Below are 11,642 nucleotides of genomic sequence, written 5' to 3' on the forward strand. Positions count from 1 at the left end.
GGACAATTAAGGAAAATTGAATATGGGCTGGGTATTAGATGATATATGGAATTATTATAATTTTGTAAGGAGTGATTATAATATGGTACTAAGAAAACTTCCTGAAGTATTTAAGGGTTAAACTGTCAAGCAAACTTGAAACCACTTTAAAATATTTCAGCAAAAATGATAAAGATAGTAAAATGTTAATAATTACAGCAGCCACTATGGAGACCACTATGGAGTTTCCCTAAAAAACTAAAAATAGAGTTACCATATGATTCTGCAATCCTACTCCTGGGCATATATCTGGAAAAAACAAATTCAAAAAGATACATGCACCCTGATGTTCACAGCAGCCCTATTTACAATAGCCAAGACATGGAAACAACGTCAGTGTCCATCAACAGATGAATGGATAAAGAAGATGTGTGTGTGTGTGTGTACACACACACACACACAATGGAATATTACTCAGCCATAAAAAAGAATGAAATGATGCCACTTGCAGCAGCATGGACCTAGAGATTATTATCCTGAGTGAAGTAAGTCAGACAGAGAAAGACAAATACCATATGATATCACTTACATGTGGAATCTAAAAAAATGATAGAAATGAACTTATTTACAAAACAGAAATAGACTCACAGACATAGAAAACAAACTTATTGTTACAAAAGGAGATAGTGGGAGGAGGGGGGAGAGATAAATTAGGAGTTTGGGGTTAACATATATACAGTACCATATATAAAAGAGATAAACCACAAGGACCCACTGTATAATACAGGGAACGATACTCAGTATCTTGTAATAACCGGTAATGGAAAAGAATCTGAAAAAAGAATACATGTGTATATATATATCTGAATCTCTTTGCTGTACACTTGAAACTAACACAACATCGTAAATTAACTATACTTCAACTAAAAAAAACTTTAAACTAATTACTAACAAAATTACTTATCTAGGTAATGGGTATATGGGAGTTCATTTTATACTATTCCCTACTTCTCTTTAGGTTGAAATATGCATAATAAAAAAGATTTTTAAAAATGTATTTGAGTGCCAGTTATGTGCTAGTCACCGAGCTAAGGCAAAATCTAACGTGGCCCTTGAAACACAGAGTGTGGTATGTTTCAAGGGGAGAGGCGGATAATCAGTTAACTGCACTAACAAATGGACAGTGACAAGCGGATGAGAGGGCTTTGAAGGAAAGATACACAGATCTTGATGGGGGATGATGGTGGAAGCTGACCTGGTCAGTCTGGAGGGGTGGGGAACGGCTTTCTCCCAGGAAGGAATGAATCAGTGGAGCTCCGAATAGAAGCAGGCGTGGGCCAGACACAGGGGAAGGGAGGTGGGGGAAAAGTGTACGGTCAGAGGAAACAGTATGTTCTAAGGGAGGGAGAGGAGGGAGCTGGATGCTTGGGTGCTAAAAGGGGGCCCGAGTGGCTGAAGGGAGAGAGGACAGCACAGGGGAGGTGGAAGGTGAGGGAACCTGTCCCCCCGCCCCAGGAGAACCTGTGGGAGGTTGTCTGGCTACTGCTGTAACCTACCTGTGAGCCAAGTTAATGGTTTCATTCTTCATCCTGAAGGCAATTGGAAGCTACCAAAAGGTTTTGAGTAGGGGGTAACACAATCCAGTTTGCGGCTTAGATAGAGGGCATGGCCGGGTTGGCCAGAATGGAGGTGGGGAGAAGAAGACCTGGGATGTAATGACCACGTGACCGCCTGAGGCATTGGCTAGGAGGTGCCAAGATGACGCCTGGGTTTCTGGCTGTGGAAGGGGGTGGATGGAGGAGCCATGCATTGGAACAGTTTTCCCTGAACCTGGAACATGTCGTAGAGGAGGCAGGTCGCTGATGGTTTGAGACAGGTTGCGTTTGTGGGGCTTTTGAAATGCCTGAGGTGGAGGCCAAGAGGCCAGATGGTACCTGTGCAGTGGACACAGAAGAGTGTCCAGAGAGAGAAGAGGGAAGTTCTGGACGAGCCTTAAGGAACCCTGATGTTTGTCTGGGCAGAGGAGGGAAGCATGAGCCTGGGCTGCAGACCAAGAGGGAGCAGCTGGTGAGGCAGGAGGACACCAGGAAAGTGCAATGCCCAGAATGCAAGGGACTGGAAAGTTCCTAGAAAGAGGAAGTGGCCAATCGTGTGGGATACCGCTGAGAGGTCAAGACAGGAGGGCTGATGAGAGCCTGCCAGTTTTGATGAGATGGAGGCCACTGGAAACACAGCAGGAGCTATTTCAGTGGCAGGTGGAGGTGGAAGCAGATGGAAGTGGGTTGAGGAGGAAGTGGGAAGTGCGAAAAGGAAGACAGTGTGTAGACAGCTCTTGGGGGAAGTTTGGCTGGGAGGGGGAGGAGACAGGGATGGGGCTAGAGCCTGTGGGGTCAAGGGAAGATGTGGCTTTTTAATGGGAGAGACACGCGGATGGAGTTGGTAAGGGAAATGATGAGGGATGACTCTCCGAGGGCAGATGGCACGGGACCAATGCCAGGGCCCCCTGTACTTCACAGGAGGGAAAGATGGTGACGGCTGGTATCTGGCAGCACAAGGGCAGGCACTTTCTTGCCTCTGTTCCTTGCCCATACTGTTTCCTCAGCTGGAATTCTTCTCCCATGTCTCCTTTGAGTACTTTTGCCTATCCTTTAGAGCCTAAGTGGAAGATTACCTTCTGTGAAAAGACTTCCCTCTTCTACCATCATCCCACCTCTACCGTTCCAGGGACCATGGTCATCCTTCTATTGTCACTTCTCAGATTAGCCTAGAATGTCCAGCTCTCCCACCAGACCGTGTCCCCTTTGCCTCTGAGTCCCCAGGGTCTGGTCTGGGGCTTGCCACAAGGGAGGTGCTTAGGGAATGTTGGGTGAATAGATAAATGAACTAACTACAGACCTGCAGAGGACATATAGCAGGAGGAGGGCAAACCCAGAGTAATCCCTGTGGGTGGGGTGGGGTGTGTGGAGCAGGGATGGCAAAGGGAAGAAACAGGAAAAGGGGACAAGGCTAAGCTACTGCCAAGGACACTTGCATTTATCAAGGTCTTCTATGGACTGTGTGCTAAACATACGGGTTTCTCTTTTAATCCTCACAATATCCCCAGAAGGAATGTTGTCTGCTGGTATATTACCTGGCTTCCCCTAGTTTACTAGAACGTACACTCTCGAGATGGGGTGGAGTTTGTCTATCTTGCTCACCACTGTGTCTCCAACGTGACATAGGCACATAGATAAGGCTGCCAGATGAAACATAGGTTGTTCAGTTAAATTTGAACTACAGAGAAGTAATTTTTACGTGGATTGATTACGTAACACTGTGGGACTGCAACCAGTAAATTCTAGACTGTGGGAAATCTAGACGACAGTTGGGTATCTTCAATGAATGAATAAGTTGCAAAGAGAAAATAAAAAGAGAAAAAGGAGGAATTTATAGATTAAAAGAGAGTTAAGAAACATATCAATCCCTTGAAACCCTTCCTTGGATCCTAATTCAAATAAGCTAAATAAATTGTAGAGAAAAAAATATTTTAAGATAATTAGAAATTTGAAGACTGGCTATTTGATGAAGTTAAAGGATGACAATTCTGTTTAGGTTTGATAATAGCATTGGGGTTATGTTTATTTTCAAGAGTCCTTATCCTGTAACAATATGTATTGAAATAGTTTGGAATGAAATGATATGATACCTGGGATTTGCTTCAAGATAATATAGGGTATGTACTCTATCTTAATTGTGGTTAGTATGGGTATATTCATTTGTGAAAACTGTACACTTAAAATGTGCATTTTATTGTATGTAAATTGTACCTCATTAAAGTTGGTTTTTTAAAAATGGGAGTAGGGAAGGAAATGGATGAAGAGAAGGATGAAATGAGATTGGCCATGAGTTAACAAGTTTTGAAGTTGAGTACATGAAGGTTCATTACACTTCTCTGTTTACTTTTGTATAGGTTTGAAAGTTTCCATAAGAAGCCATTTTTAAATCTTTTTTTTTTGCGGTACGCGGGGCTCTCACTGTTGTGGCCTCTCCCGTTGCGAGGCACAGGCTCCGGACGCACAGGCTCAGCGGCCATGGCTCACGGGCCCAGCCGCTCCGCGGCATGTGCGATCCTCCCGGACCAGGGCACGAACCCGCGTCCCCTGCATCGGCACGCGGACTCCCAACCACCGCGCCACCAGGGAAGCCCAGAAGCCATTTTTTAAAACTGCATGGAAGAAGATGCCATTTCTATTTTATGGATGAGGAAGCTAAAGCAGAGGTTAAGTAACTTGCCCCCAGTCACACCGCTGGTAAAATGAGGAGTCTGGAATATGAAGAGACCCATTTGAGTTCAGAACTTAAGCAGTTAACCTCAGCAAATTTCCAGAGCAAAGTGTGGATGTTGGCTAAGGGATGATACAGACTTCTTGGTTGACACAGGCTGACTTAGGGAATTCTGGAAGCAAGATGGATAAAAGTGGTGGTGGCTGTGGTACGGCGGGCGAGAAATTGGCTTCCCTCTTAGATTCATCGTCTCGGGGTAGACCCATGGTTATGAGCATGGACTTGGGACCCAGCTGCCCCTGACACTTGCTGGCAGTGTGAACTTGGGCAAGTCACTTAAAATCTCTGTCCCTCACTTTCCTCATTTGTGGCATGGATATTAATAGACAGTTTGGCAGTCTCTTTAAAAGTTAAACATAAATTTACCCTATGACCTTGCAATCCCACTCTTTGCTATCTATTCAAGAGAAATGAAAACATGTCAATGCAAAGACTTGTATGCCAACGTTCATAACATTATTATTTATAATAATCAAAAAGTGGAGGGCTTCCCTGGTGGTGCAGTGGCTGGGAGTCCGCCTGCCGATGCAGGGGACGCGGGTTCGTGCCGCGGTCCGGGACGATCCCACGTGCTGCGGAGCGGCTGGGCCCGTGAGCCATGGCCGCTGAGCCTGCGCGTCCGGAGCCTGTGCTCCGCAATGGGAGAGGCCACAGCGGTGAGAGCCCTGCGTACCGCAAAAAAAAAAAAGTGGAAAAAAGCCAAATGTGATTGGATAAACCAAATGGGGTATATCCATACTACGGGATACTTGAAATAAAAAGGAACGGACTACTATAATATATGCTACAACACTGATAAACCTCAAAACATTATCTTTTTGTAAAAGATGTCAGACGCAAAAGACCGCAAATGGCCTTTCCATTTCCATGAAATGTCTAGAAAAGGCAGATCTATAGAGACAGAAAGTAGTTTAGTCACCTGGGGAGGGAACAGGGATTTACTGCAAGTGGGCATGAGGGGTCCTTAGGAAATGTTCTAAGATTGAATTGTGGTGATGGTTGTATAACTGTAAATTTACTAAAAATCCCTGAGACGCTTAAAATGGGTTCTGGATGGTATGTAAATTTTTAAAAATTAAAAGCATCTACCTCATAGGTACTACCTCACACTGGTCAGAATGGCCATCATTAAAAAGTCTACAAATAACAAAAGCTGCAGCAAGTGAGGAGAAAAGGGAACCCTCCTACACTGTTGGTGGGAATGTAAATTGGTGCAGCCACTGTGCAAAACAGTATGGAGGCTCCTTAAAAAAACTAAAAATAGAGTTGCCGTATGATCCAGCAATCCCACTCCTGGGCATATATCCAGAGAAAACTATTCGCAAAGATACACAGACCCCAATGTTCACAGCAGCACTGTTTACAATAGCCAGGACATGGAAGCAGCTTAAATGTCCATTGACAGATGAATGGATAAAGAAGACGTGGTATATATACACAATGGAATACTACTCAGCCATAAAAAAGAATGAAATAATGCCATTTGCAGCAACATGGATGGACCTAGAGATTATCATACTAAGTGAAGTAAGTCAGATGGAGAAAGACAAATATTATATGATATCACTTACATGTGGAATCTAAAATATGACACAAATGAACGTATTTACGAAACAGAAACATACACAGACATAGAAAACAGACTTATGGTAAAAAAGAACGAAGTTGGGTCATTATGTAGAGACGTGGATGGACCTAGAGACTGTTATACACAGTGAAGTAAGTCAGAAAGAGAAAAACAAATATCGTATATTAACGCATATATGTGGAATCCAGAAAAACGGTACAGATGAACCGGTTTGCAAGGCAGAAATAGAGACACAGATGGAGAGAACAAACGTATGGACACCAAGCGGGGAAAGCGGGGCAGGGGTGGTGGTGGTGGGATGAATTGGGAGATTGATATTGACATATATACACTAATATGTATAAAATAGATAACCAATAAGAACCTTCTGTATAAAAAATTAAATTAAATTAAATTAAAAACAGACTTATGGTTACCAAAGGGGAAAGGAGGTAGGAGAGGGATAAATTAGGAGTATGGCATTAGCAGATACAAACCACTATATATAAAACAGATAAACAACAAGGTCCTACCGTATAACACAGGGAAGTATATTCAATATCCTGTAATAAACCATAATGAAAAAGACTATGAAAAAGAATATGTATATATATGTATAACTGAATCACTTTGATGTACACCAGAAACTAACACAGCATTGTAAATCACCAATACTTCAATGAAAAAAAAAGTACCTCAGGATTATTATGGGGATTAAATAACATAAAGTTCTTAGAACAGAGACTGGAATGCTGTCAGTACCATAGAAACGATTATTGGGCTGGACTTCTAGGTCCAGTTCCCTGCTGTGCCTTCTTCTGGGGAAAGTGGGCTGGTCCCCTGTTCCCAAATCCTTGAACACAGGCCTTTGGGTGAGTCTCAGATGGGCCACAGAAAGGGAAGCCTGGCTTCCAGGTCTTGAGGGGCCTTTCCTATCCCTTATCCCGGAGGAGTCAGGTGGGACCCGGTATCCAGCCTCGTCCCTATTTTTCTCCTCTGGGAAGGAGAGGTTTCTGCGAAGGGTGCTGCCTCCTCATCCCACAGGCTGAGGATGGGGTCGAGTGTCCTCGAGTGTCCTCTACTGTAGGCGACAGGAATTGCAACAGCTGGGTCAGCCCGCTCACATCGTCTCCACCCTCTTGATAACGTTGTGAGGAAGCCACTGTTTTGCCTTTTCACTGATATGCTGAGACTCAGAGTGTCCAAGTGATCTGCCCAGGGTCTCACAGCAGACACCCCTGATCCAAGCCCTCTGACAGTGGAGGTTCAATGACTCTAGGCCCTTTCACCTGGAGAGTTACTCACACTAACCCCTACTGTTTGTATAGTGCTCCTGTACCCACAAAGAGTTTTCACACCTGGGCTGTATTCTGGGGTGCCTGATTCAAGGAAGGGGAAAAAAGGGAAAATGGAGGTGGAGAGAATTCCTCCTCCAGGGAAGGACTCTCAGTAGTAATAGACCCAATAAAGCCCCTAAACTCAGATTTGTGGGACTGGTGGCTTTTGGGGTGGGAGAAAGAGGAGCCCCTTTCTGCATTGATATATATGATTCATTCATTTATTCATGCCCAAAAATGTTTTGCGTGTTCTCTCCTTGTGTCAACACTGTGCTAGGTACGAGGATACAAAGATGAGGGAGACTCTAGAGGATGAAAAGAGTTTTCCAGTCTAGCTTCCCGCATGTGGGGCCCAAGCCCACTCCCCAGGTATCTTAGTTGCAAAGAGTCTGGAGTAGGGTCGGACTGAAAAACATGCCCCCTGCCCCATAAGCAAAAGAAATCTGGTACTAGGGTAAAAGTTTTCAGCACTGTCCACCAGGAGAGACAGCTGTGAAGATCATCACCCTTCCAGAACTTTCCTCCCGTCTGTGTGTGTGTGAGTGGCGGGGGAGCAGGGCTCTTGGCACTCAGGAACCCTGGAGTCTAGACCTGGCAGGACCCCAGGATCCCCCTTCATGACAACTTCCCTGAAGACTTCTGCAGAAGATGCTAGGGGGTGAGTGTTTTGAGCAGCAGAACACAACACCCCCTTGTTCCTCAAACCCTAGCCCCACCTTGGGGTCTTTACCTCTGGCCTCTGCAAAAGGGATGTAGGGATGACAGAGCTTCCTGATCCCTTTCCTCCCAAATGTTATGTGATGATGTGTAGGGAAACAATACTTCTGTTGTCATCACCAGGAGGACCAGGATGCAAGCTGCCTTATTTGTCCCCTTACAGAAACCCTCTCTTATCCCTGCCTCAGAGTAAGATATTTCTCTCTGTGACCACCCCCCCACATACGAACACATCCTTACTCCATGTCATCATATCAATCTCTCTGTATATTTCTGGGGATGGGAAGTCGCTATATTCCAATAACCTGATTTTTATTAAGAGAGAAATATTTCAGGGATTCATTCATTCACTTACAAATATATATTGAGCACTTATTAAGTCTGGGCACTGTTGTAGGCATTGAGGATGCAGAAGTGATTAAAACAAAGTTCTCATCAGCTCATTTCCAGACTAACGGGAGAGACAGACAACAACAAAGAACACTCACAGATTTTCATATAATAGCAGGATCTACAGAAACTAAATAAGGGTAAGAGGATGGAACGTGCTGCGGGGACGTGGTCCTCCATTATCAGGATTTTTATTGGAATTCACTTTTTCTTTGCTTTACTCTGCCTGGGGGAGATAAGAGTGAGGGTGTGTGTGTCCCCTCCTTTGGTCTCCTCAACCCATTTTGGCAGTTCACGCCTCACAGGGCAGAGTCTTGGGATTTGAGGGGGGCTGCAGAGCCAGCTCCTCAGAATTTGTTCAAGGGGCCATTTAGAAGCTAAGTCAGAAATGGAAACAGGTACTGAGAAAGTCTATCGTCTTTCGTGGGTGTAATGATACTCCTCCTCTCCGAATTTATTTCTTACTTTTATCATCTTGCACACACTCACTGAATTCCTAACTATTCATTCAACATTTTTTGAGCCCACTGTGTGCCAGGCACTGTTCTAGGCGACCGAAACAGAGAGGTTGGGAACATTCTCTGCTTGCAGGAGTCCCTGCTGTGCAAAGTTTCTAAACAACCTCTTTTCATCTTTCCTTTCATCGTCGCCTTTGAGATTCACCTATGTTGATTCACGTTGTCCCAAGAGGGTAGATATGAACATTCCCATTTTCCGGATGCGAAAACCATGACTGCTAAGGAAAAAATGAAGTGCTTTGCGGCGACTGAACACCAGGACGCCACCGCGCCACGTTTAGTGGCGCGTTTCGCCAGTCGCGATCCCACCCGCGCACGCACCCTCCTTTCCTCCCTCCCAGCCGCCGCCGCGCCGGGTCCACGTGTGTGTGTCTGTGTGCGGAATGGGGACGGGGGCGGTGCCGCTGGAGGGGTGGGGTCCGGGCTAACGTCACTGGCAGTGCCGCCCAATCAGCGGCGGGCTCGCGGCCCCGGCGCTGGTATTGGGGCAGCGAGGGGGCAGTTCTCTATAACGCGGTCTCCGGGAGCCAGCGGGGAAGAAAGAAGCCGAGCGGGCGGAAGGCGCCCTCCCTGCCGCCTGGGCCCGGGCACCGGGTGCCGGGCCCGGGGTCCTTCCCGCCTCCCGCGGCCGCCGGCCGCTTTGTTTCCCCAGCCTCTGCGCTCTGGGCAACTCAAGAAGGGCTCGCTCCTGGGCTGCACAGGGATCGCGGCGGCAGGAAGGGCGGCAGACCGCGCCGGGACTCGCAGGGACCCAGGAGTCCGGCCGCCAGGAGGGCCGCGTGACGAGATCGAAGAGGGAGCCGGAGCCCCGCGGCCCAGGGGTGCGGGCCGGGGGCGCCCGTGAGCAGAGACCTCCCCGTCGAGGGGGGGCGATGTTCCCCTCGCCCGTGGGCTCTTCGGGCAGCCAGGGCATCCCGCCGCTGGGACCAGGGCCCCCGCAGTGGGCACCCCCCCGGGTGGTTCCATGGAGACTCTGTGCCCCGCTCCCCGCCTCGCAGTGCCGGCGTCCCCGCGAGGGTCGCCCTGCTCCCCCACACCCCGGAAGACGCGTCGGGGGACCCAGGAGTTCTCTCCGCTGTGCCTGCGTGCCCTTGCCTTCTGCGCCCTTGCCAAACCCCGGGCGTCCTCTCTGGACCTGGGGCCTGGGGAGCTGGCGCCGCGGGCTCCGGTGCTGCTGGACCCTCATGCCCCCCTGTGCACCGGCGGCTGGGCCCCGGATGGCCTGAAGCACCTCGCGGGACAGGCCTGGCGTTACAGCGATCCCAACTCCCCGGCCAGCCAGGATGCCGACGCCGCTGTGTGCCGGGGCCGCGGCGAGGAGGAAGAGGGCGGAGGCAGTTTCCCGCACTTCGGCGCTCGCTCCGGCGTACCTCCCGGCCGCTGCCCGGCGCCCCGGCGCCCTCGGGAATCTCCGACCAGCTCCGTCTCGGCTCCGCCTAGGCCAGCCCCCGGTCTCGACTCCCAGCCTGGCCCCGCCGCCAGCCCGCATCAGGAACCGGGTTCCCGGCCTCCGCCGCCACCTGCGGGCCTCTCCTCTGAGCCCGCGGGGCCCGGGACAGCGCCGGAGCCGCCCCCGCCGAGCCAGACTGCCGCAGTCGATGGAAACCCCCCGAAGGCCGCCCCCGAGGCAACGGCCGCCAGCCCCTCGACGGCCAGCGAAGCTCCGGCGGCGCCCGGCGATCTCCGCCAGGAACATTTCGATCGTCTGATCCGCCGCTCGAAACTTTGGTGTTACGCGAAGGGCTTCGCCCTCGACACTCCGAGTTTGCGCCGGGGGCCCGAGCGGCCCCCAGCCAAAGGGCCCTCCCGGGGAGCCGCCAAGAAACGCCGGCGGCCGACGCCCCCCCAACGCAGCGCACAGCCCCGCCGTCCTGCACCGACGCTCCCCACCACGAGCACCTTCAGCCTCCTCGACTGCTTCCCCTGCCCCCCGGCCCTGGTGGTGGGGGAGGACGGAGACTTAGGGCCGGCATCCTCGCTTCGTCTCCAGGGAGACTCTAAGCCCCCGCCTGCCCACCCGCTGTGGAGGTGGCAGATTGGGGGTCCCGCTGTCCCTGAGCCCCCCGGCCTCAAATTCTGGGGGATCAACCTGGAGCAGCTCTGAGCGTGAGACCTCTTCTGCCAAAGGGGAAAAGTGGGGGCCACAGCCAAACTGCGGGCTTGAGGACAGACCCTCATTTCTCACCTTTGCCTGTCCTCTTCAGGTTTTATGGGCTGTGGTCAGAGGGACCTCAAATGACAGTGATCTTCAAGCACCTAACTGGTTGGGGTGACACCCCCTCCCCCTCATCCTTTGGAGACGAACCAAGGGCTGGAGTCAGGAAAAGGCTTAATCGAAAAAGGCTTAAAGACATAGATTCCAATCCCTCGCCTCTTCCATCTCGGATCTCTGGGGGCAGGGCCTTCACCCCAGGGGGAGCCGAGGAGGCTACAGCTCAAAGACAAGGAAAAAAAAAGAGGGAGAGAGACCTTGGTGATGGACAAACCGGTTGTTTCTGTGGGCGAGCCTGGGGATTGGGGTGGGGGGGGCCCTGGTGGGGGGGGGGAGGTGATTGGCAGCTCCCGGGGGCATCCCCCACCCGCACCATCCAGGCCTTTAACCCTTCACTCCCCTCGGGCCTTCCCTAGTCTCCGGGCACCACTGGATCCTTCATGGGGGAGGGAGCAGCTTAGGCAACGGGGAGATCACCCCCTTCCAGTTCTTTTCCTGGGGACCCCCAAGTCAAGTGACCCCTAGTTACCGAGATATTCATTCTCAGCCACCAACCTTTCCCCTTTGTCCAGTTTTGGGGTTTGCCTCTCCAGTATTCC

The 11,642-nt window shown here is 49.9% G+C and overlaps 1 protein-coding gene across 1 annotated transcript; it reads left to right on the forward strand.

The window, feature by feature from the left end:
- The first annotated feature begins 9,383 nt into the window (after positions 1 to 9,383).
- EPOP (elongin BC and polycomb repressive complex 2 associated protein) lies at positions 9,384 to 11,298 on the forward strand. Its single transcript, XM_024745129.1, has one exon. It carries the CDS (start codon positions 9,796 to 9,798, stop codon positions 10,933 to 10,935), a length of 1,140 nt encoding a protein of 379 aa, XP_024600897.1. The 5' UTR covers positions 9,384 to 9,795; the 3' UTR covers positions 10,936 to 11,298.
- The last annotated feature ends 344 nt before the right edge of the window (positions 11,299 to 11,642 follow it).

Source organism: Neophocaena asiaeorientalis, unplaced genomic scaffold, assembly GCF_003031525.2.
Source record: "Neophocaena asiaeorientalis asiaeorientalis breed wild unplaced genomic scaffold, Neophocaena_asiaeorientalis_V1.1 scaffold1, whole genome shotgun sequence".
NCBI lineage: Eukaryota > Metazoa > Chordata > Mammalia > Artiodactyla > Phocoenidae > Neophocaena > Neophocaena asiaeorientalis.

Excerpts from the sequence above, each read along its gene's own strand:
- EPOP (XM_024745129.1), top strand. The coding sequence starts at position 9,796 with ATGGAGACTCTGTGCCCCGCTCCCCGCCTCGCAGTGCCGGCGTCCCCG.